The sequence below is a fragment of the Pseudorca crassidens genome, chromosome 7, assembly GCF_039906515.1.
Source record: "Pseudorca crassidens isolate mPseCra1 chromosome 7, mPseCra1.hap1, whole genome shotgun sequence".
NCBI classification, from domain to species: Eukaryota; Metazoa; Chordata; class Mammalia; order Artiodactyla; family Delphinidae; genus Pseudorca; species Pseudorca crassidens.
The window spans coordinates 106,458,682-106,485,701 of NC_090302.1; the positions used below are offsets into that span (position 1 = coordinate 106,458,682).

The 27,020-nt window shown below is 40.4% G+C and overlaps 1 protein-coding gene across 3 annotated transcripts in view; it reads right to left on the reverse strand.

Moving 5' to 3' along the window:
* Positions 1–27,020, reverse strand: part of KIF13B (kinesin family member 13B) — a 187,731-nt gene that overhangs the window by 25,966 nt on the left and 134,745 nt on the right. For 2 of the 3 annotated variants that reach the window (XM_067745295.1, XM_067745297.1), the window contains 6 exons: positions 22,713–22,865; positions 21,888–21,965; positions 20,669–20,722; positions 15,550–15,588; positions 9,567–9,678; positions 1,896–2,029 (listed from right to left, as the gene is read on the reverse strand). In XM_067745295.1, the coding sequence (XP_067601396.1) occupies positions 1,896–2,029; positions 9,567–9,678; positions 15,550–15,588; positions 20,669–20,722; positions 21,888–21,965; positions 22,713–22,865 (570 nt within the window). The remainder of the gene's footprint in view (positions 1–1,895; positions 2,030–9,566; positions 9,679–15,549; positions 15,589–20,668; positions 20,723–21,887; positions 21,966–22,712; positions 22,866–27,020) is intronic. The other variant, XM_067745296.1, reaches the window with a different exon arrangement.

The following is a 27,020-nucleotide window of genomic DNA, read 5'->3' on the forward strand; positions in this document are numbered from 1 at the left end:
ATTGTCGAGTCCACGATGAGGACTGAGAAGTGCAGGCAAGATGGAGCTCTGGTGACCTTGAGAAACGGTCCTTCAAGGGAGTGGGGATTTCACCAACCAAATGGAACAGTTTAGCTCCACCACTGAGCATCTTTGTTAAGGCCACTTTTGTACTGACATTCTCATTTATTTATGAACATGCAGCATTTGGGGCCACTTTTTGTAACACCTTTGCTCATATATGCTCAAAAAAAGTAAACTGAATGGACAAACATTCTTAAGATATCTTCAAAATATTTCAAGATTACCTCTCTTAAACTGGACATTACAAGTTGCGATTATCCACCAATCACTAGATTTCTTTCTAAACCACTGCTGTTCCTCTCATATCCAAAGGAACCAATCACTCACTGGCAAAACAGTAAAAGTAACTTCTTACGGTAGCAGGTGATTTGACTTGCTACATCAAAAGCTTAAAGTAGCTGATAATTATAACAACGATAGTCTGATTCAATGACTTCTAATACTGTTCCAATTTCCTCTGACTTACGTAACTCTGTCTTCACCAAACAGCAATTGAAAAACAGTGGATATCAAACTTTAATGTGAATAAGAATCACCTTAGGTGCTTATAAATGCAGATTATTAGATGTCCCAAGGTGAGGTATGAGTTACATTTTTTTAAGGTCCGGCTGTATTTTTTTAAAGTTACCTTTTTAAAAAGCTACCATGGAAATTCTGGCACAAACAGTAAATGAATCATGCTTTGTGAAACAACGATGTAGCAGTTTAGAACAGAATAACGTATGCTATGACGAACCCGTGGCAAAATCCGTTTTGCCTACCCTCACCCCCACCAAATATTAGACTTGCTATTTCTTTTAAGCTCTCGCCATCTCAGATTCATTTTGGTAACTGTCAAGCACCCGTTAGTGCCCGGTTAAATTTAAACATTTCCAAAAATCTCGATGTTTAATTTTTTTCATACAATATGTGTGCATCTATGCTGATATATATGCTCATATAATCCTAGAATGAAAAAATTATGTATCTGCATAGCAACCTTACAAAACTAATACCATCCCCTTGAATATGCACTTGTAAACTTAGAAAAGTCTTTTAAATAGTTAAGGTCTCAGGCAAGGAGACTCACCTACATTTCTGCACCTTGAATGTTTAAGTGAATATGGAGAAGCTGATGTCAAAAGAACTATTTCAACAACTGAACATGCACTGTATGTGTTTTTGAATGAGTATAAATAAATCCTCATTTATCATTTTCTGCTGAATTCACACCTATATGAGGCTAAAAATTGCATTTCCAACAGCCTTCCCAGGCACCATCACACAAGAGCAGCTTCCTGATTATTTGGAAAACCCTTTAACATCTTCTCTAAAACTTCTTCTAAGGCCCGGTAGAGAGTTTAATAAAAAGGGGAAATAAGACACGGTATCACTTTTAATATCTCAGTGAAAGAACAGGTAAACCAGAGTAGAGGAAAAAAGAGGTTGAGCAGCAAGGACAGGGATGATGTAAAATTGTGTGAAATAAGAAACGAAATCAAGAATTAAAAATAGAATTACATTTTCGGTTTGGCAATACACAAACAACACTAAGTGCACTTCATAAATTTCACTATTGTTGCTCTAAGTGATATGACCATAAATCACGTTAGTAGTGTACTTGGCATTTTTTAAAAGCAGAAAGGATTGAGAGCGTCACTGCGTTTAAACAGCTCTGTTATCTCCGACGAGAGTGTAAGAGAAATTACCAGAGCTTTTACCAGGTCTGAAAGCCCAGCTCTGACGCCCCCAGTGCTGGTACCCTCTCCTTCCAGCTTCAGCGCAGCGCAGAGCATCACTGCGCCAGCAACCTATTAGGAGCACGGGCACTGTTGCCTTCGTGACGCTTTTACCTGATGTGTGAGGGGAGATGGCTGTTTGCCCCTTTTCTCGTCGCGGACGGGGAAGAGAGACTTCAGCAGCTTCGGCATCTGCGGCACGAAGGATCTTACTGGACTCAAGTAGGAGGCTGCTAGGTTACTGAGTCCTGCCAAAAATATTGAAAGGAAAAGAGATAAGGCAAAAACAATTACAGAGACATCTTCCTTACTGTAAATTGGCCACATATCCTTTGTAAGCAAATCTAACAATATAAATCAAAAAACGTATCCTTAAAAAAATTAATATTAAAAGACATGCTCTTATTATAGTTACCCTCAAACACAATGGTGTTTCCTTTTCCAATTAAATAGCAGCAATTGGGGTACTTCTAAAATGCTCTAATATCCATCGTGCCTATTAAATGCGAAGGGTAATCCAACCCCGGGCCTTGTCACTAACTGGTCAAGTACTATTGGGTTGTCCAAAAAGTGCTTTCGGTTTTTAAGTAAAAATAAAAGACACATTTTTCATTTTCACCAAGAACTTTATCAAACAATGTATTCACCCTTTTGTTCCCCTACCTTCTGCCATTTTTCAGGCAACTTCATAATTCCGTCTTCCCGAAACTTTTTTTTTTGTATTTATTTTTGGCTGTGTTGGGTCTTCGTTGCTATGCGTGGGCTTTTCTCTATTTGCAGAGAGCAGAGGCTACTCTTCGTTGCGGTGCGCAGGCTTCTCATTGTGGTGGCTTCTCTTGTTGCAGAGCACGGGATCTAGGCGCACAGGCTTCACCAGTTGTGGCTCGCAGGCTCTAGAGCGCAGGCTCAGTAGTTGTAGCGCACGGGCTTAGTTGCTCCGTGGCATGTGGGATCTTCCTAGACCAGGGCTCGAACCCGTGTCTCCTGCATTGGCAGGCAGATTCCTAACAACTGCACCACCAGGGAAGCCCCCAAAACTTTTTATCTTTTTAAGCAAAGAACTGTTCAAGATGCCTTTTACATTCTTCCAGGGAACTGAAATTTTTTCCATTAAGAGAATTTTGTAAAGACCAAAATAAATGGAAATCCGAAGGTGCAATGTCTGGTAAATACAGCAGATGAATGAGAACTTCCCAGCCAAGCTGTAACAGTTTTTGCCCGGTCATCAAAGAAACATGCAGTCTTGCATTATCCTGAAGGAAGATTATGCATTTTCTGTTGATTAATTCTGATGCTTTTCATCGAGTGCTGCTTTCAGTTGGTCTAACTGGGAGCAGTATTTGTTAGAATTAATCGTTTGGTTTTCTGGAAGGAGCTCATAATAGAGGACTCCCTTCCAATCCCACCATATACACAACATCACCTTCTCTGGATGAAAACCAGCCTTTGGTGTGTTTGGCGGTGGTTTATTTCACTTGCCCCACAATCTCTTCTGTGCCACATTATTGTAAAGTATCCACTTTTCTTCGCCTGTCACAATTTGTTTTAAAAACAGAACGTTTTCAGTACTTTTAAGTAGAGAATCGCATGCAGAAATACAGTCAAGAAGGGTTTTTTTCCCCCCTGCTTCACTTACGTAGAACCCAAACATCAAAGCGATTTACATAACCAAGCTGATGTGAATGACTTTCAACCTTGATTTGGATATTTTGAGTATGTCGGCTATCTCCCAGGTGGTATAACGTTGACTGTTCTCAATTAATGTCTCAATTTGATCGCTATCCACTTCAACTGGTCTACCCGACCGTGGAGCATCGTCCAGCGAGAAACCTCCAACAAGAAACTTCACAGACCACTTTTGATACGTTCGATCAGTCACAGCACCTTCTCCATACACTGCACAAATCTGTTTTTGCGTTTCAGTTGCGTTTTTACCTTTCTTGAAATAATAAAGCATAATATGCCGAAAATGTTGCTTTTTTTCTTCCATCTTCAATATTAAAATGGCTACACAAAAATTCACCAAGTTTTATAAGTCTTTTTTTAAATGCACGCTGATAATGACAGCTGTCGCAATACAATCTAACAAAACTGTTTCGAATGAAGTTAAAGACAACTAACTGCTACTAGAACCACGTTACGGGAAAAAAACCAAATGAACCTTTTGGCCAACCCAATAACTTCTGCCCTAGAATAAAATGGGGCTTTTCATTTTTAAATCACATAGCCAATGACACACTCGTACAGCTCTCCATCCAGACTTTAACCTCTTTAAAGTCAGGGACCATATCTTATTCAACTTTAATTTTTCATGCTGTTTACTGAATGAAGATGGTGAAACTGACCTTTCAGGAAGACAGTGGTGTTTGAGTTGTTTTCACAAGAGAGGGACAAGTGCCCTGAACCAACCCTGTTCTTACCTGCTCTTAATTACCAAAGGCTGGGGTCAGACGTGCAGATAACGCCTATGATATTAGGAGACTTATTAATGCTTTATTCTTTATAATTCTTTATTCTTAGTGAATAAGACTAAATTTTCAAGAAAAACTAATTCAAGTCATATGTGACTTGAAAACTGTACCCTAATTAACACTTTAAAAAGAAGAAGCCAGGCAACTTGAGGCATCTGTATATGAGGCTGCCTGAAGAGAAGCACATGACCATCCCCACCTCTACTCCACGCTGGACCAAGACGATGCAAGTTCATTGGCAATACAGATGGTGCACGGACCTGTACAGTTAAGGTTTTACCTTTTCCATAAAGGACTATTAACTCTAAGTAAACTAGGAAAAGTTACAGAAGGATATTCTGTAATCATGAGCTCAGTCATTAAAACAAATACAGCAAAGAGAAAGCTATTTGCCAAGAGATAGGTCAAAAGCAAAAATAGGGATGAGAGAAACAAAAAAGAGGAGACAAGGGAATTCCCTGGCAGTCCATTGGTTAGGACTCCATGCTTTCACTGCTAAGGGCCCCAGGGTTCAATCCCTGGTCAGGGAACAAGGATCCTGCAAGCCTCGCGGCATGGCCACCAAAAAAAAAAAAAGAAGAGACAAACAAACAAAAAGTTTAAGATGAATGAAGAGGTAGAAGATATAATCATCTAAATGCTAAGAAAAAAATTAGGAATAATCTAAAGTTTTACATGCAGTTAAACTAACATTCTAGAGTGAGGATGATCTCTAATTAAATATCTAGCCAATAATCAACTAAAGGCTGCATCTATCACAGAAAAAGAGATAATCAGACATGATGTGTCTCCTAAGGGAAGTACATAAAACTACCCATTCATTTACCCTACCTTCCGTCCCTCCCTCAAATTAGCCTGAATCTGACCAAGGCTGTGGATCTAATCACCAATTTACAGGAAATACACGGGACAGAGAGTCATGTTTAAATAACCTGGTGAGGATGTCACCAGTAAAAGTAAAAATGTACAGAGTCTATGTACAAAACCTGGTCTCTTCAACAAATACAAGGCAACAGGGAAAAAAGATGAAGAGCAGATAGACTAAACAGACTTAAGACACGTATCAACTAATCACAATGTGTGAACCTTACTTGGATTTTCATTCAAAATGACTAAGAGATATTCTTGATCCAACTGGGGAAATCTGAACACTGACTAGATGTTTAATGATATTTTGGAATTATTTTTCATTTTTCTTAGGAATGAAATGTTACTGTGGGTATTACTTTAGAAATACATGTACAAGTATTTACAGATGAGATAATATCTGAGATTTGCTTTAAAGTCATTCTGAGAGGGTGTGGGGACGTAGTGGGAGCACAGATAAGTAAGCCTGGTGATGCACTGATCGTTCTGAAATCAGCATGGGGCACTGGAGGGCACACCATGATTCTCTTTCTACTTTGTCTGATATTTTCCATAGTAAAAGGATTCTTCAAAGTGAGAGCAAAATAAAAACTTTAACATACAAAAGAAACAGTTTGTCACTAAAAAAAAAGATGATTGCTAAAAGCGCTAATGATGGATACATAGTCACTAAAAAAGAAACTAAACTCAGAAGCATGGAATGAGCAGGAAGCAATGATGAGCAGAGCAAAGTGGTAAATATGCAAATCAAGTAAACACTGATTAGATCTTTTTCTTTAATTTACAGAATTTTTAAACAAGGTAGTAGTCTATGACCAAGTAATTTCACCCTAGGTATTTACTCAACAGAAATGTTACAAAAAGACCTATACAAGAACAAGCTTTAGTCACAGTAGCCAAAAACTGCAAAAAAACCAAATGTCCATAAACAGGAGAACTGGTTAAAAACTGATAAATTCCACTGTGAGGGTGAAATATCTCTCAGCAATAAAAAAGAATAAATTACTGATACATTCAACAGTATGGATGACTTGAACAGATATGCTGAGCAAAAGAAGCCCAACACAAAAAGAGCACATACTGTATGATTCCATTTAAATGAAACTGTAGAACGGGCAAAACTAATCTGAAATCAGAACACTGATGCACTGTGGGGAGTAACTGGAGTCACATAAATCTTCTAGAGCTCGACTGGGGTGTAAGTTACATGAGTAAATAAACTTGTCAAAACTCATTAAATATGACCCATAGACTAGAAAAAAGCAGTCAGAAAAAGACTAGGGGATTGGTCATGATGCTGGAGTTAGCAGGTAAGAAGTTTAAAAGCAGTTTTTATACACAGGTCCAAGGATGTAAAAAAAGATATGGTCTTAACAAATATACAGGTATGAAAGAAATATCAGCAGAGAAATTAAAACTATTTAAAAAAAAGCAGCAAATGGATATTCTAAAGCTAAAAAGAATAACTGTAATTTAAAAATTCTTGGATGTGCTTAATAAAAAACTAGAAATGGCAGTAGAAATTATCCAATCAGAAGAAACAAAAATAAGATAAAAAGATGAAAAATTATAATCAAAATGGAATAGAGCTTCTGTGACCCATAGGGCAATATTAAGCAATACAACATGTGTGCAATTAGATTCTCAGAAGGACAGAAAAGGGCAGGGGAAAAATGTAATTAACTAATAGTTGAACATTTCCCAAAACTGTTCGAAAAATCTCAATGTATAGACCCAAGAACATCGGTGAAACCCGAGCAAGATAAACACTAAGAAAACTATACCTAAGCACATCACTGCCCAACTTGCTAAGAAGAAAAATAAAGAGAAAAATTGGAAAGCAAACAACGTAAACAAAGATATACCACATGTCGTGGGAAAGTGACACAAATGATGGCTGAATTCTCATCAGAAAAGAAGTGTAAAAGATAATGCAGTGTCTTTGAAGAGCTAAAAGAAAACAAGCTATCAACTCAGAGTTCTCTACCTAGTGAAAATATCCTTTGAAGAAAAAAGTGAAATAAAGATATTCTCAAAAGGGGAGACCCATCTTCTCAAGGAAAACTGCACAATAATACAGGATATTCTTCAGGCTAAAGAGAAATAATATCAGATGAATATATGATCTTCAGGAAGGAGTAGTGACAGAAATAATAAATATGAAGGAAAATATAAAAGATTATCTATAGTTTCTTAATTTCCTTAAAAGACAAAGAGCTGTTTTAAAGAAAAAAAGAAAAAAAAAACAACCACTGTAAAATGGGTTCACAACACCTATAAAAGCAAAAGATACAACAATAATACAAAATAAGAGGGGTGGGGGAACAGGTAAATGGAATTACACTGTTGCAAGATTCTTATATTTGTGCAGTGGGAAGTGGTAATTATTAATTCTAAGTAGACTGTGGTAAAATTAAAGATACCTACTAGACTCCTTTAACAAAGATGTTAATAAGTAAATACAGGTATACCAGAAAGCCAAAGAAAAAATAAAATACTGCAAAATATTTTTCAATTAACCCAAAAGAAAACAAAAAAGATTACAGAGGAAAAAATAAATAAATAGGCCAAACAGAAACCAACAGCAACATGGCAGAGATAACAATAATAATATTAGATGTAAAAGAACTAAACATGCCAGTTAAAAGGCAGAAATTGTCAGACTAGATAAACAAAAAACACTAAACCTAAATATGCTGTCTATAAGATAATCACTCTTAAAGATAAAAATACAGGCTAAAATTTTAAAGACTGAGGCAAAGATACACCATGCAAGCAATATGCAAAAGAAAGTTCGTGTGCCTATACTAATATCAAGCAAGACAGATTTCAAAGTAAGAGTATTACCAGAGAGCTAAAGGGACATTTCATAATAAGAAACATAACTATGTCAGCAAAAAATAACAATTCCAATGTGTTATACCCAGTAACAGAGTTTCTAAGTGAATCATGCAAAAACTGTTATAATTAAAGGAAAAAATAGACAATTTCACAATCATTGTTTAGAGATTCAACACCTTCTCTCAATGACGGACAGAACAAATATGAGGGGGAAAAAAATCAGTAAAGATACAGCAGGTTTGAACAAGGTTATCAACCAACTTGACCTAATTGATATATACAGAACACTGTGCCCAAAACAGAATAGACCTTTTCAAATACACATAGAATGTTCACTAAGATAGAATATAGTCTCAAAACATTTAAAAAGATTGAAATTTTGAAGAGTCTGTTCTCTGCTCATAATGAAATTAAATAAGAAATCAATAATAATAATACACCCCCAAGATATAGGAAAATGAATTAATATGCTACCCAATAACCCAGGGGTCGAAGAATAAATCAGAGAAATTCGAATATCTGGAACAGAATGATAAAAAAAACACATCGTGCCAAAATTTGTGAAATGCAGAAAGAAATAACAATCAATGAAACAGAAAATAAAACCAATTTGGCTCTGTGGGAAGACTAAAGAAAACTGACAAACCAGTTTCAAAAGTATTTAAGGGCTTCCCTGGTGGCGCAGTGGTTGAGAGTCGGCCTGCTGATGCAGGGGACACCGGTTCGTGCCCCGGCCTGGGAGGATCCCACGTGCCGCGGAGCGGCTGGGCCCGTGGGCCATGGCCGCTGAGCCTGCGCGTCCGGAGCCTGTGCTCCGCAACGGGAGAGGCCACAGCAGTGAGAGGCCCGCGTACCGCAAAAAAAAAAAAAAAAAAAAAAAAAAGTATTTAAGAAAAACAGAAAGAAAACAAAAATTATCTATTTAGAATAAAAAGAATGAACATAACAACAGATCCTATAAACATTAAATGATCAATAAAGGAACACTGTAACATTTATGTAAATAAATTTAATAATTTTGGTGAATTAGAAATTTCCCTAAAAAACATAATTTATGAAAACTTACAAAGAAATATAAAAAGTTAACTTTATAATAAAGAAATTGAAGTCATAATCTAAAATCTTCCCACAGAGAAAATTCCAGGCCCAGAGAGTGTCACTGGTGAATCCTGTCAAACATTTAAGGAAGTAGTAATACCAAGTTCACATAAACTCAGGAAAAAAAGATGAGGAAATTTTTCTCAAGTCACTTGATGAAACCAATGTAATCATGATACCAAAACCTAACAAAGACAATGTTATGAAAAAGGTACATATATTCATCATAGAACATATGTGCAAAAACTCTAAACAAAATATTAGCAAACAGAATCAAACAAATATAAAGGACAACACATCATGATCAAGTGGTATTTCTCACAGGAATGCAAGATAAATTCAACATTCAAAACAATGGGACTCAACACGTTATGATAAGGAAGGGGAAAATTCAGACAGGCATTAACTAGTAGGACAGTGGTTACCTGGTAGGAAATCCTGATTTAAACTACTTCTGAAAGATGCTCAAATTTCATGACAGTGATTGAAAAAGGAAAATGTAACTTACCTGCATCAGGAGAATGGTTATTTTGGGGACAACCAGGGGGAGATGGGGCAGCCGGAGTGGTTGCTCTAGAAACAGCAGTTTGCGATACATCCTGTTGACTTTCCCACCGGCCCTATTAAGGACAAAATCAGGAATTTTGATTCATATCAACTAACAAAAAAATCTAAAGATACTGAAGAGAAATCTGTTACACATTACTAAAGCTTTATTCTTGTTATAGGACATGATAAATCTTATTACCTAAGTATTCTTCCTCTTCTTTATAGAATTGCTCTCCCTAATAATACCACCTCACATCTGGGTATCCCCTATGATTAGTGATGTTGAGCATCTTTTCATGCGCTTATTGGCCACTCATATATTTGTATATTGGAGAAATTTGTTCATGTTTTCTGCCCATTTTGTCCAAATGGCTAAACATTTGCCTAAGGCAGGACTGAAGCCAAATGCAGAATGAACTTCTAGGATAAAGATACAGTCTGAAGTTTTGTTTTTTTAAAAAAAGCATTTCTATTTTATTAAAAATTTTAGGTGTCAAAATTCAAGAGGTTGACAGTATAGTACAGGAATAGCAATTTTTCATGCTGTCGGTGGTTCTCCTGTACCTGCAGTCGCTCCACTGCACACCTGTGAACACTGGTGTTCACTCCCCGATGGGCTAGGGACGGGGCAAGGTGGTCATGTCTGCCAATGCAAAGACCTGTGCCAGCGACGGTGCACCTTCCTCCCTCACAGCAGCTGTTGAAGGTAGAGACTTACCTTCTTTGCGTCCCCTAGACTTGAGGACTTGGTCAATCTGTGAGATGATGCAATGTCATTGACAAAAATCACATGAACTAAATAAACCTTGGTTTACTGCTTACTACAATTTACAGCCTCCTAATAATCTTTCTCCTATATCATGCTGCTTCTCACAAAACAGGGATTTAGTAAGACATTCCTCTTGAAATCCTCCCTTCCGCTCTGCTCCTTAGGCCCTCTCTGCTCTTGTGCCTCAAGATACCCTCTTTCACTTCAGATTCTCGACGGAAGCCTAGGAACAGCTCTAATACAGTCAGGCATCTTCTCCTCCGCCACATACCATTCATGAAAGTAAAAACTCTAGAACAGCATATTACCAAGCCTCTCATTTTTTTTTTAACAGATATTAAAGGTGAGTGGCAGTTAAGCCTAAACCAAGTAGTCACAAGTTGCCAATAATGGTAGTCTCTGAATGAACAAGTCTGACTGTACTTTCAACTTGTCTTGTAAATTCCCATTAAAGAGAGTTCACTGCATAATACAAAAACAATGCCCACCAGCTGATGGATTAGTTTACCTGTCTAGAGCTTGAGCCATAAAAATGGTGACAGCACCGAAACACTTTGAACATCAGTCCCATCCAGTAAAGAAATAAACCCCAACCCATACTACCAGTATAAAAACCAGTAATGAAGATGAGACATAACTCTTTTAAATGCTGTACGTTCTCTTTTGGTCTTCTGATAATCACTCTGACTTCTTTTTCACCAGAGTTTAAAAAATGGTATTTTATATTAGTTTAAGCCAGTACTCCACAGATGAGTGACCCTGACGATCAACTTGAGTCTTCATTAGTAATCGCCTGCAAAGTAAGTTCTTTGCTGCTCCTGAAGGTGGATGGGGGAAGAAAGCCCTCTTAGGTTGCCAACATGTACTGGAAACCTATCTGCTTTTAGCAGCAACCTAAGTACTGATCATAAAATCGATAAGCCCTAAGTGATCTGGATCCTGTTTATCTTACAGAAGCCCATTTTCCCCAGGAACTCTCGCAGCACTTGATATTTTAACAAAGGTATGATGCTCAACAGTAGGAAGCTAGGAAGCAAGAGAGACATGAAGAGATGATGAGGGAAATGAACTATGAACATGTCACTGTAGGAGCATTTGTGTTACTATGAATCACACACTGATTTACAGACTTTAATGTTTCATTAACTTTTTTGCATTTAAATTTAATTATCTGTCTGGGAAGCTGCAGCTCTGTGTACTCTGGGATGTCACCATCAGGTGACGGGACAATGAAGTCAACACTCTACTGAGCTCAGAGGAAGAAAAGTCTCACGCTTTCTTTACAGGGTTTAAGCTCATGCAAGGTTGTTCTGAAGACAACATACTTAATTTCAGAATAAATCTGTTTTCATACTTTACATTTTTCTTCCTTGTTTGGCAGCTGACACAGTGGGACTCTGTCCCTTAGGAAAACTAAGCAGCAGATTTGGAGTCAGCACCTCAGCCCTTTGGTGTGGTCCAGTGACAAATACTGTAGGTGTCACCTCTTCCCCAAGGCACACTCAGGGCTCTGCTAGCTTCCCGGGTAATTTTTACCAGCTGGAACTCCCACACCCAATGTTACTCCCAAATCTGAATAGAGGCAGTAACTCTTACTGTCTCATATATTCGAATATCTCAAGTGAAGACATTTGAAAGGATGCACACAGTACTTACACAGAGCCTTAGCCATATCGTTAGCCCCATCAGAGAACGAAAAACGGAGACTCATTTCATCCATCTCCCTTAACCACCATCTTAACCTTGAGGAATCTCACAGTCTCGCTAACCAGAGACGGGGACACAGAGTGTCTCAAATCGCTCTGGGACAGAACAGGCTCTGCTTCCAAGGGAACAACAAATTTGGATGATAAACTGGTGTAACACTCCTCCCTCCTCTTTCTGATACCTGCAGATCTCTGGAGAAACACTCCACTGAAATCATTCACTATATTCTTTCTCTCTGGCTGTGCATGTCCATTCTCTTGCCAGGAGTGGAATCTGTGGTCTGGGGTCTAGCAACACACACTGCCACCCAGGGACAAGGCAATTAGTGTCTTTCCAATACATTTCACATGCTTGGCTGGTCCAGGGTTATTCTCCCTTTACTGAAATGTTGGGGAAGAAAAAAGGAAGCCTCCCAGTTAAAGGTACTTCAGAGGGAGATCAACTCAGGACAATGAATAAAAAGGACTTGGCCAGACACCAGGCCTTTCTGCTTTCTTATGAGCTCAGCTCTCAAAGTCAAAGAGTATGGCATTTTTCTTTTTAAACTTCTACCACAGTAATCCACGCTCCACTACTGAAATCTGGAAAGATCAACCTGTGATGTTTCTGACATTTTTCATGTCTATCAACCTTCAGAATCAGCCACAATGGGACTTCCCTGGTGGCGCAGTGGTTAAGAATCTGTCTGCCAATGCAGGGGACACGGGTTGGAGCCCTGGTCTGGGAAGATCGCACATGCCATGGAGCAACTAAGCCCGTACGCCACAACTACTGTGCCCGCACTGTAGAGCCCACGAGCCACAACTACTGAGCCCATGAGCCACAACTACTGAGTCCACGAGCCACAACTACTGAAGCCCCCGAGCCACAACTACTGAAGCCCCCGCGCCTAGAGCCCGTGCTCGGCAAAGAGAAGCCACTGCAATGAGAAGCCTGCACACCGCAACTAGAGAAAGCCCTCTAGGTGGTCACAAAGCACCGAGCTGATCTCCCTGTGCTATGCGGCTTCTTCCCACTAGCTAGCTATTTTACATTTGGTAGTGTATATGTAAGCCCATGCCATTCTCTCACGTTGTCCTAGCTTACCCTCCCCGCTCCCCATGTCTTTTTTTTTTTTTTTTGTGGTACGTGGGTCTCTCACTGTTGTGGCCTCTCCCGCTGCAGAGCACAGGCTCCGGACGCGCAGGCTCAGCGGCCATGGCTCACGGGCCTAGCCGCTCCACGGCATGTGGGATCTTCCCAGACCGGGGCACGAACCTGCGTCCCCTGCATCGGCAGGCAGACTCCCAACCACTGCGCCACCAGGGAAGCCCCCCTCCCCCCATGTCTTTAAGTCCATTCTCTATGTCCATCTGCGTCTTTATCCCTGTCCTGCCCGTAGGTTCTTCAGAACTTTTTTTTTTTTTAGATTCCATATATGTGTGTTAGCATATGGTATTTGTTTTTCTCTTTCTGACTTACTTCACTCTGTATGACTGACTCTAGGTCCATCCACCTCACTACAAATAACTCAATTTCGTTTCTTTTTATGGCTGACTAGTATTCCATCGTATATATGTGCCACATCTTCTTTATCCATTCATCTGTCGATGGACACTATGCTTAAAGGCAAAACCCAACAGAGAAAAACACAGCACGCTCTCAGCTGGCTTGAAGACCTGATCGGTCCCCCTTGGGCACCTCCTGTTTTCCTGTTACCGCTCTCCAGACAGACACAAATGCTCTGGGTATTCCGTCAAGGGGTCTGGTTTTGATCAGGAAAGTGACAAAGAGGTAAACAAAGAGAAGCACCAGTGACATTCCAGGTCCAAAGGTGGCTTCTCGTGCAGCTAAAGAAGAGGTGACTCATATCTGGTACCAGCCTTAACCAGTGCCACACTACATAACTGCAGTTTTCAGGAAGGTGATGGGGCCAAAACACACAATTCAGTTTTGTTAACTGAATATTCATCCAGGCTTTTGGCTATTTTTAATTGCACCATAAACTCCAATCAGAAGCTGACAAACATCTTACTAACTTATTTAAAAATATATAATTCCATTTAAAATGTCTTTAAGTAAGACCAGTATTTTCTGTTGACAGAGTTCCATGGATTGCAAAAGATCTCAAGGCACAGCCACTGTTTAAATGGAAAAATAATCTGCTGAAATTAATTCTGCACCTAAATGTGAGTCTAATCTGGTAGACTGGTCACAAAAAGTTTGCTAAGCTTTCATTATACCTATACAAAAACTGCCTTACAATAATGATGAAATAGCCAGTAACAGTAAATAACAACATCACTGCAATTAGGAATATTTTATATTCTTAATTGAAAAGCTTTTCAAGAGTGATTTCTTTTAGGCCATAAGGTGAAATTAAAAGTTAAGAGTAGTTAATAAAATTCAATTTATCTTTTTAAGATCAATTAGCTCATCAGTTGCATCTTGGTGGAGCTCAGTAAACAATTCCAACTTTAATATGTAGCGAGCATCAATAAATAAGGCCATGCAAAATGTGGCTGGCCGAATTCCAAGTATTATAGGCCAAAGTGTGACACTGTTTTAGTACCTTACCACTTGCTCTCACCTCCCCAAGAGCCCTAATCCTATCACACTCTCTGCTCCTGCCTCCCGGACACACCTTTTAGTGTTACTTCTCTCCCGACTGAGTAATCTTTGCCATGACATTAACTGAAAATTAGTAGGGAAAGGCAGACTTGAACTTACTCCGTGGCCTCTCCCTGCTTCTAAACCTGGATGTTCTGATATTAGGTGGGGAGGACACGGCAGATTCTCTGGTCTGTGACTCTGATTTCATAATCAAGAAAGAGGGATAGACACATAGATAATGGAACAGAGAACCCAGAAACAGGCCCACACGAGTTTGAAAGGTAGATGTAACTGTGATTATAATTTTCATTTTTTTTTAAATACAGTTTCTAGCATTTTAAGCATCGATTCCAGGTTAAAATTATATTTCCGACTCAACTTCCCTGTATGTTAAATACTTTCACGCAAGGAAGCCAGGATGGTCCCACTGAGCAAAGTTCTGTGGCCTTGAAGGAAGGCCCGAGGCACTTTTGCTCTCTTCTTTGCTTCTCTCCCCCGTCCCATGCTTGAAAAAAGTACAGCTTAAAAGTTCTCATTTACTGTATCATTTGCTTAACTAATAAATTAACTCCTACTCTTCACATTCCAGAGCGTTCTATATTCCATCAGATGCCTTTGTTCCTGGTCTCTTCTGACAGATATTTTCATAGCCCAGGTAACAAGGAACATTTGAGAGGAACTGTATATACCGATTACCAAAGTTATTTTTACCAAAGGGTAAGAGCCAAAAACAGTACAGTGTCAAATTTAGTCGTCTTATAAAAACTACATTTAAAAATGCATTCTTATTCTCAAGGTAAAAGCAAGCATGTTTTAGGATAGTAGGATAATACTTGTATCCCACTCATTAGGAAAAACCTAATGGATTAATTACCTCTCCCTGGATCTCTGAAAACTGCAGAATGAAGGAAGTCTCCAAAAGAAAAGAAGAAAAACAACATGAGTCTTTGAGATTTCCCAGAACAATTTCTTTAGTAATCTCTCCTTGAGGATTTTGCACGAAAATTATTACAGATAAAGCAACTGAAGACCTTCTCAAACCACTACTTACTAGAGAATAAAATCTTCTGCTAAAAAGGGTAGAGAATAAAAATTTTTAATTTTAATTTAATTTTTTTCAATAGGTAATTTGTTCCCATGATCCAAAAAACAAGTAATATAAAAAGGCACACAGTGAGAAGCCTCCTACCTCAGGTGCCCACATGCTTCTACTCTCTCCCCAGGCAGGTAAGTAATGGTATCAGTTTATCATATATCCTTATAGGGTTTCCTGTGTCTATGTGAGCAAATCTATAAACAGTCACATGCACCTCTCTGTTTCCCTCCTTTTATAAGTCAAATGGTAGCATACTGTGCTGCACTGCATTTTTTTTTTTTTTTTTTTTTTTGCGGTACGCAGGCCTCTCACTGTTGTGGTCTCTCCCATTGCGGACCACAGGCTCCGGAAGCGCAGGCTCCGCGGCCATGGCCCACGGGCCCAGCCGCTCCGCGGCATGTGGGATCTTCCCAGACCGGGGCACGAACCCGTGTCCCCTGCATCGGCAGGCGACTCTCAACCACTGCGCCACCAGGGAAGCCCTGCACTGCATTTTTAATCACTAAGTATATCCTGGTGATCTTCCACATTAGTACCTGGAGGGATTCCTAATTATTTTTTACAGCTGTATAGTATCCCATTTACTTATGTGTGTGCACATGTGCACACTCACAGGGAGAAAATAGATTTAACCAGACCAAACCAATGGACATTTAGCTTGTTTCCAATCTTCTGCCATTATAAACAATGTGGCAATGGGCACCCTCATATATATGTCATTTCATATGTCTATGAGCACGGCTGCTGTGTAAAGGGGTTTAATAGGACTTGGATAATTTGTATGTCAACTAGTTTAAACACTACCCTGAGGAATTCTATTATGCACAGCATTATAACAATTTTGAATTCAAAGCAATGCCATATTTGACGATGTTTTTCATTGTTTCGTTTAAAAGACCAAAGGGAGGAATCTCTGTTCCTTGCTGCTATTGGTGGAGGGAAACGTTTCTTTTCTCGCTAGTAAGAAAATACAATTTAAAAAATATTTATTTTCCTTAAAAATCTTTTAAGAGGCCCTGCTTTAAATGATAAAACTACTGAGGGCCGCACACCTGCAAAAGGGGGAACCACTTTGTGCTCCCTGCTGAAGTGAGCCTGGAATCAAATCCTCTTTGATGAGTGTTCTCATCACTTTGTTTCCTAGCATCAGTTATGATCCTCTGTCACCTGAATTTCCATACTCATTAAACAGGTCCATCCATTAAATCTTAGAACAGTTTTCCTCTAGCTTTCCCCTAGTGAAAAGCAAAAGGTGTCTGATTTTGGTATTTGGACATTCATAAAACCTACTGATCTGGACACAAGCAGGAAGTCAAGTGATGCCCATGGTGACAGTGATGGAGTGGATGGAATCCCAGCCATACCTGGTAACCATTCAGGGCCCATGGGGGCCAACAGTTCACAAGGAGATAAAATAATAGCTCCACAGCTGAACTGCGAGCACGTTAGTAATGGGGAGCTGGCCTTTCTGTTTTCCCTGACAAGAACTCCACTGCCCGTCAGAGGCTGGGGACTGCCGTGGTTGCGCAGGGGTGAGAGACGCCAAGTTTTGAGGAAGACTGCAAACTGCTGCAACAGGAGAAAAGCGTCCTTCACTGTTTGGAGGCATCTGACGAAAACTGAAAATACATGCTGAAATAGAGCGGACACAGCCAGATCCTTGCTGCTGGGACGGCACCAGGACACCAGTAAAATCTGAGAGGGTAGAATTTCCTCATCTTCTCTAAGTTACCCAGGGGCCCCAGGACATCAAGATGACTGAAAAAGGAAAGGTCCTGGTAGAGTAACAAAAAAATGTGTAATTTATTTACTCATTTAATATATGCCCTGCTGGGACTTCCCTGGCGGTCCAGTGGTTAGGACTCTGCGCTTCCACTGCAGGGGGCACGGGTTCGATCCCTAGTCAGGAAACTAAGATCCTGCAAGCTGCACAGCACGTCCAAAAAAAAAACCCAAACAAAAAACAAAACAGGGCTTCCCTGGTGGCGCAGTGGTTGAGGGTCCGCCTGCCGGTGCAGGGGACATGGGTTCGTGACCCGGTCCGGGAAGATCCCACATGCCGCGGAGCGGCTGGGCCCGTGAGCCATGGCCGCTGAGCCTGCGCGTCCGGAGCCTGTGCTCCACAACGGGAGAGGCCCCAACAGTGAGAGGCCCGTGCACCGCAAAAAACAAACAAACAAAAAAACGCCCCAAAACACATTTTGCTTACTTCTCCCCTATCCTCCACAGAAGAGACTGCCCTGGGAAAGGCCTCCAATAAACTCTTCACTCTCACACCCAAAATAGTCTTTTCAGTCCTCATTTCGGTCTCTGAGGAATCTGGAAGGCGCTCCTAAACCGCCTTTCTCCGGCACCAGTTTCCAAGCCGCCCTCCTGCGCCTCCCCTCCTCTTTGAGGACTCCGGTCCGTTGTGGCCCTGGCCGGCTTCCCCTCCTGCACAGGCCTGAAAGTATCACCATCACGCCCACACAGCCTCGCCTCTGTGCTCAAATCCCTCATGCTGTTCCAACCAGGTCCTGAGCTCCCCAATCTGTCTTCAGCTCAGGCTTCCAGACCCCTGAACTGGCAGACATAACCTTTTGTCCAAAATTGACCTCAATCATTTTCTTCCCCAAACCTGTGCCTGCAACATTCACCTCTCTGCACTGTCACCCAGAGCCCACGCCACCCTGTCTCCCCTGGGCTCCACCTTATTCTTCATGTCGCCGAGTTCTAGAGCTTCCATCTCCTGAGCACGTCCTGAATCTCTCCCTCCCCCTCCCCACTGCTGAGACCTCTACCCCACCTGCTGTCCCCACCCTCACTTGTGCATTGGTAACTGTACACACTTCTACTATGTACATTATTCTAACGTAATTTTATACACCACAGCCAGGAACATGAGTGGGGTTTAGGTAGACTGTTTAAAAAGACTCCTTCAAGGGACCCAGCTCCCCAGCTACTCCTAGGCACATCTATAGGAACTTCTGAAATAAGGCCCCTTTCTCTGGGCTCTACCCCACACTGCACCCTCTCTGCTTTACTCATGCTCTTTCCTCCTTCCACACTTCTGTTCACACTCTTGCCCTTCCCTGCCTTGGGTGGACCTTATCCTCTTTCAGCATTAAGCTTATTGGGGGTGGGGAGTTCCCCCTCTCTGTAGCCTCTCTTGGTCCCTGAATAATACCTATAAAAGTGCCCACTCCCTCCTCTGGGCTCCTACTCTACCTAGGCATACTTCTATTACAGCATCTGTGTTCCTTTATTCTGTTTATTTGGTGTAGATGAAACAATAATTCTTTTTCAAGCAGATACTACTGTTTTCTATTATTTTCTTCATTTAAACATAAGGAAACTAGGGTGAGAGAGAAAAGCTGAAGAAATTCTGGCTACTTTTTTTCAAGGAATTCATGATAGAGGATTTGGGTTAGATGGATTTCAAAAAAACACAGAAAGTCATGGTTTTTTCTTATATTTTCCTTAAAATACTTGAGTTATTTATAATTAATAATGACACAATTTTCCATAAACTCTGCTTCGTTTAGCTAATCACAACTATGCTATGATTATCAAGAGCTAATCACACCTGTCAGTGGACCCGTATCAAGGAGTACTAAACCTTAGCACACTTTCAGACGCATGGTAGGTGGTCAGTGAACTGATGAGCTGGAGAGCAAGTTATTTGCCTATAAACACTGAGATATATATTTTTAAGATTTAGATTACTGGTAGTTTTCCTGAAATAACAGGATACATATACATAGATACATATCTATGTATTACTTCAGGTAAACTCCTAGTAACCTAGATCTTAAAAATGAGTCTAATCGTTCATCAACTTCATTGCCTTTTCCTTATTTTTTTTTTTTTCCCCCTCCTTTTTGCGGTACGCGGGCCTCTCACTGCCGTGGCCTCTCCCGTTGCAGAGCACAGGCTCCGGACGCGCAGGCTCAGCGGCCATGGCTCATGGGCCCAGCCACTCCGCGGCATGTGGGATCTTCCCGGACCGGGGCACGAACCCGTGTCCCCTGCATCGGCAGGCGGACTCTCAACCACTGCGCCACCAGGGAAGCCCTTTCTTAAGTTTTTATAAGGAAAATTTCAAACCTATACAAAGACAGATTGTAGAATATTTAACAAGAATAGAAAGAATAGTGTAAGAATAGTGTAATGAATACCACTCAGCTTTGATAATGATTAAATAGCCAATCTTCTTTTATCTGTATCTTCTTTTACTGTGACACAACTTCCTCATGTCAGACCATTTCATATGACACTTTTGGCCTCCTCAAGAGTGAAGATATCGACACAGAAAACACTGCCTGCAGCTGGCAGCACCAACATCTAACGAGGTCCCTCAAAAAACGGCAGGCACAAAACTGTGTCATGTGACATCCAGTTACAATTTCAAGTGTGAGCCCTTTAAGTACATGAAAATGAATTGTCTATGCTTAAAACTCTGTTATATTGGGGAAAGCTATATTAACAAGCAAGTAAATACATTCCAGCTAACAAAATTTCTGTTTGCTTATTTTTCTTTCTTCTAACAAATAATATTAACTTTTAGACATGATCTTATTCCTCACATATTTTCAATCATTTCATCAATATTTTACTATTAAAAATCTGACATGAAGTTCCTTTTCTGACACAAACAGGAAGAATACTTTCAACAGAAGAACTTAAGCAACTAAATTGTTTTTTAACCCTTAGAAAGTAGAGTAATAATAAGGTCTCGGTAACATTATTTTAACTGGCAGATAAAAAGAAATGAACTCAACGCTCTCCAATAAATTTCACACAGTATAGAAAACTGGGAGAAAATTTGGCACGCAAAACTAGCGTGTGATATTTGAGAAGAGGAAAGCTGGAATGGGAAACGGGTTAAGGCTGATAGAAAATAGTTACAAACACTCACCTTGTTGCTACCTAGACTGTAGGATGGAATGAGATCCTGTCGGCTGCCAGACAGCTAAACAAGAAATAAAGAGGGGGATTAGTCCTTCATGTGCAAAAGTACATAGATCTATGGTCCTGGAAATACAAGACTTTGAAAACCGAATCAACAGAATGTTGAAGTTGGATGGTATCAGACAGGCTGGCAAGACCAAAGTTACGAACTAGACTAGTGGCCTTTGGGACACTGTCAGGTGCAGTTTTTTTTAAAAAAAATTGAATTAACATTTTTTAAGATGGGAGGTTTGTATAACATCAGATATCCAGTGTACACTGAGGCAACAGCTGGCTGGGCCCGAGTAAGAGACGCTTCATTTGTTTATCCCCTTCTATTTAAAGGATACCAGGTTACTGGTTACCCTACCCTGTCCTAATCGGACGACTCCTTTCTCTGGGTATTGTAGCAAATGTATACACGCAAACTATTTATTTTAAACCATAGGATTCTAAATACCAAATCTCTGCACATACCAGTGCATTTTAGTAGATCATTTTCTGAAGGAATGAGAAGATATTTACGCTGAGTTAAAGTGGTATTTTTTTACTGCCTGAGAATGTTCCCAATCTTTCTGTCTGAGATCATCAGTGACGTCACTCAGTCTCGCGGGGCCACATGGACCCTCCAGCCTGAGACCCGTCCTGCCTCTCACTGGGTCCTCTCCAACACCAAGGCTAAGGGTCAGCTGCTCTTTATTTCAATGCTTGTACCATGGTTTTTCTGGGTAACAAGTTCAGACAAAGGTGTACTATCTCTCATATTCATATCTTTATCAAAAGTAAGGAAAGTAGAGATAAATCACAGTTTATAAACCTAGTCCATACTTCTCCTCAATTTATAAGTCATTCAGTTTGGCCTAGAAAATTCAAACAGTTTCCCTAGGCACTCGGCTAGTTTTGCTTTAGTACAACAAGCACTCACCTAACAGAGTCAGTGTGCCAGGCACTGGCGACATGAAGATAAAGGAGAAACATTATAGAGGGACTCATATGGGAACTTTCCCTGTAAAATCAGGAAGGGCAGTGACAGAGGGGTGCACCGATGCTTCAGGGTAGAGAATGGGGACACTTAAATCAGTTCATAGAAGGAAATGATATCCAAGATGAGATTCAAAGGATGGGAAGGAGTTATCCAAGGAAAGAGGAGCGAAAGCAGAGCACAGAATGGGGTTCCAGGTACTCACTCTGTTCACATTTGGAGAGCTAATACTCCTCCTATTCAGCTTCCCTTTTCCTGTCAACTGTTCCTTCACTGCAACTTCCTGTCAGTCAGAGAAAATACAGACGAAAAATACACATGAGAGACACACTTCCAAAGTAACAGTATCTTAAAGCAGGCTGAGCTATGGACACATTCCTAGTTCTTTAAAGGACGGCTGTTACTTCACACGACAGAATGACTCAATTGCCATCACTGTGGAATACTCAAAGTTAATTCAACAGCGGACAGGTTACCTGGATCATTCTTTTCTGTATCTACTGACGGCCCCCTTGAAGCTGGCCAGAAGTCAGTCCCAAGAGAAAGACTATTAAAAGCAGACCATTCTCTTTTATTTTTCATTCGTATTTTTGGTTAAAAAAAAAGTCTCAACACTGTCACATAAAATAGAGCTCAGGGTTTCTCTGAGGCTTAGGTTTACGGCTGGCACTTCTGTTTTCCCTTCTAGAGATCCACTCCGAGGCTGTGGAGGCAAAGAAGGGCACAGCACTCTACCTTCTGTGACATTATGACCCAGTATCAAGGAATTTCTAAGATACTTAGCCACCAAGAGTTACATATTCTCTTCCACTACTTCCAAATGGCCACTAGATACCATTTAGGGTCTTGCAAAAAGTAACTTTCCAGTAGCGTCTGTATCTTCAAAGACTTACCCAGCAGGTTTAATCTAAATTAATATGCTCCACTTAGAGGCTTCAAACGTTTAGATGTAACAATAATGTGACTTGTGGAAAGTCAAACCCAGAGTCAGGCTGGGCTGGCACCATGGCCACCAGCTCTGTCGGCTGACCTGGCGAAGTCGATCTAACGTGAGAAGGTTCTCCACTGCCAGCACGCTCCTGAGGTATTTCTCAATATATGCCTCCGAGTCAGCAGAAGCCGTGTTTTCAACATTAGCTGCCATTCTTGCTAATGCTTCTCGTTCCTCTACTCCCTGGGCATCCTGGAGAATGGAAAATTGTATATTAAAATTAAGTACCTTGCAGAAGAAAATGTTACAAAAGCTTCCTGATTATACAAATACACACAAGAGTACTGAACAAACAAATGGGATGTATTCCAAATTCCATTTTAAAGTCAGCTTTCGGAACTCAAAATGCATTTTCCCACAGAAATCATGGTATAAATGGTGGTTCGGTTCACTTGAAAGGCTGGTTAAACACAGAGCAGCTGAAACACAGCACATTTTCAACAAAACTGTTCTCTCCTACATTTCCATTGCAAACAAAGACATTCCTGGTTAGAAAGGATTTGGTGGGCTAGCTGGAAATCTAACCACAATAGTACTTCCTGAACATATCTTGGGGGGCCAGAGGGAGGACTGAGGAGCTGGGGTACCAGCTGGATACGTCTGGGATCCAAACAACTCCTGCAGGAGACAGACACAGGTATGGAGGCTAAGAATGGAAAGAAGGGCTGGGTTCCAACCCTTTTGCTAAGCAGCCTCCCAGACTACATATTCCAAGTGTGGTCTCAATCCACAACTCTGCAGTGGCAGAGGCCGAAGGCTGGAAGCTGACCGAGAAGAGAAGTAACTAAGCAAATTCTCACTCACCCAGCTCCCTGGACATAACTGGTCCAGGCATATAAATGGGATGTTTGCAAGTCAGGGAGGGACTTTGTTAATGTAGTCAGGTATCTCAAGCTCATATGGCTCATAACAAAGTACTCTTCTCAGGAAAAATGAGATACTTTTTTTACTGGTGAATTTGTTATAGTAACGTCAAAGACTACAAAATATATATCCGCATGCCACTGCATCTTAAGATACCATCGACTTTAAGAAAAGACATATACCACTAAGGAGGGAAAAAAACTCTGCCAATTAACTTTAAGATATCATCAATTATAAGACACATTCTAACTTCAAAAATATTCTTTTAAATTTACATAAGCCTTACGGGCTTCCCTGGTGGCACAGTGGTTAAGAACCTGCCTGCCAACGCAGGGGACACGGGTTTGAGCCCTGGTCCAGGAAGATCCCACATGCCGCAGAGCAACTAAGCCCGTGCACCACAACTACTGAGTCTGCGATCTAGAGCCCGCGAGCCACAACTACTGAGCCCACGTGCCATAACTACTGAAGCCCGTGCGCCTAGAGCCCGTGCTCCACAACAAGAGAAGCCACCACAACAAGCAGCCCGCACACTGCAACCAAGAGTAGCCCCTGCTCACCGCAACTAGAGAAAGCCTGCGTGCAGCAACAAAGACCCAAGGCAGCCAAAAATAAATAAATAAAATAAATGAATTTATGTAAAAAAATTTACATAAGCCTTAGAATGGATAAAATATGGAAAAATTCAGAAGACAGCTTAAGTTCACAAAACTTTTGTCTCCTACAGTAATTCGTTTGGGCCCCGGAATCATCCTCATTTTACAAATGAGGAAAGAGGAAGGTCAGGTTATTATTATTATTTTGCATAATTAGCAAAAGCAGCAAGACTAGAATTAGGTCTCCTGACTCCTGATAGAGTATTCTTTTAACCACTGAATATCCTGATTTTCTAAGAAAGAGGATACCTGAGTTTTAAAGAAATGTATATATTATATATCCATGTTATCCACACAAGAAATAAAACATTTCCATTTCCTCAGAAAGTTCGACCCCTACCCTTCCCCCAAGGCAAGGTCGTTTCTTTCACCACAGATTAGTTCACCTGTTTTAGAAGTTCACATAAATGGAACGACACCCTTTGGTGCCTGGCTTTTCACTTAGCATAGTGATTTAGAGATTCGTTCACACAGTTCATTTCTTTGTATGGCTGAGTAATACTCCACAGTATGGAGATGCCACAATTTATGTATCCATTCGTCTGTTGATGGATGTTTGGGTTGTTTCCAGTTTTAGGTTATTTTGAATTAAGCTGCTTTGTATATTCCTGGGCAGATCTTTATGGATATATGCTTTCACTTCTCTTGGGTAAGGACCTAGAAGTAGAATTACTGGGTCACGGGGTAGGTGTCTATTTAACTTTATGATCAGCTGCCAGTGGTGGTATCATTTTACACTCCCATTAGCAATGAAAGCATTCTAGCTGCTTTAAAAAAAAAAAAAAAAAAGGAAGAAAGGTGAAACCATCTCTTGTTGCTCTCTGGTCTATGACTACTTCTTTTTGCTACCAAGCCCTCAAAGCTTCTGTAATATGGAACACAAAGAACTTTTCCAGGCTTTTTCATGATGAATTCTAGCTTTTAAGAAGCTTTCTATTTTATTTTGAAATAAAAAATAAACTAGTGTAGTCCTTACACTATAAGCTTTAAGTCTCACTTTTCCTTTGTCTTTATCATCAGGATTTGATAATGTGACCCTAACACTTCCCAACTTAAGACATTTAGCTAATTATTAATAGGTAGCCCCATCACGCGCGGCTATGTGTTTATCTTTCCGCTGATTTCCCCACATTTCTGCCCTTTGAAAAACCGTATCACCTGAAGAATAAAAGCACTGTTAAAGAAGATAAGAAAACTACAAATGGGGGACTTCCCTGGTGGTGCAGTGGTTAAGAATCCACCTGCCAATGCAGGGGACACGGGTTCGAGCCCTGGTTCAGGAAGATCCCACGTGCCGCAGAGCATCTAAGCCCATGCACCACATCTACTGAGCCCGCGTGCCGCAACTACTGAAGCCTGCACACCTAGAGCCCATGCTCCACAACAGAGAAGCCACCGCAATGAGAAGCCAGCGCACTGCAATGAAGAGTAGCCCCCGCTCGCCGCAACTAGAGAAAGCCCACACGCAGCAATGAAGACCCAACACAGCAAAAAAAAAAAAAAAAAAAAAAACTACAAATGAGGAGAGAAGAGAAGAAAGATGATGGGAGAAAAGGAAAAACTGAAGATAGTTCACTGCAAGTGTCACTGTTTCTCAACTGCATTCAAACCGTTTTATAGAGTTAAGATCTGAAACAACTGGAAAAAAGAGCAAACACTCAGATACAGAGAATAAACAGTAAATCTCTAACCCCACATATAAGTATACAAAGAGTAATATATTCCAGATCCAAGATTTTGCAGCTTGTCTAACTCAGAAAGGGGCTCAATTTTTAAATGGTCAGCAGGCTCCAAATTAAATAAACAGTTAATATGTGCTATGTAAGCCTAATACTTTGAAGGTCCAGGCAAGAATTAGTCACTATTTGACATTATTTGAGAGGAAGAGTGTTCTGTGATATAAGTACTCTAAAACAAAGCCTAAGTACTGTGCAATCTTTTCACTCTTCCAAAACCTGATCTGTCTTAAAATATATATTGTCCATCTATTGTTCAAATAATCAACAGAATCAATCAACAAGCACTGAGCCCTTGAATCAAGAGAATGAAGGCACCATGGATGGTGTGCTTAGGAGGGAGTGCTCGCCCCAGGGTCCCATTCCCATTTTCCACTCCCAAGGGCAGCACAGCCTGGACCTCCCCACTCACTCCCCGATTTTGGATAGTCAATGTGGCAGAAGGAGCCACTCTTGTCTTTTTTGTTGGGTCCTTTTCTTAGACCCCTCACTTCTCCTACTCCTGTAAGGAAGGCCTTGTTACTAGCTATGTCAATAACCAAGTGCACAAATCTGTCTAAATCAGGAATTAAGTACTAGGAAGCACATATAAACTACATCCTCCAGCAAGCTCCTGTCAGGGGTATTTTCAGCTCTAGCTATTTGATTCCTGTGCATATCTGAATTAGCTCAGAAAGAAAAATAATAATAGTAACTATAATAATAATAGCAATTACAATTTATTGTTTAGCATGTACACAATTTGTGTATATTGTCTCATTTAATCCTTAAAAAAAAACCCTGTACAGAAGGTATCACTAACCCAATTTGATAAAAGAAAAAATTTAGGCTCAAAGTAACTTACCCAAGTTCACGTCACTAAGAGGTGACAGAAACAAGATTTCTGTTTCATTCCAAAATGAAACCCTGAAACTCTATGTTATGCTGTGTTGCCTTCCTTCAAGGGTTATACCCTCTTCTGTGGGTAAAAAGGTGTTGATTTGCTTTTCAAAAGATTCTTCTTTAACAAAATACTAAAACCAAAACCTTTAAAGCCACACAAGTACATTTTACTCTGAATCAAGTGAAGATTAGGAAATTCCTCTACAAAT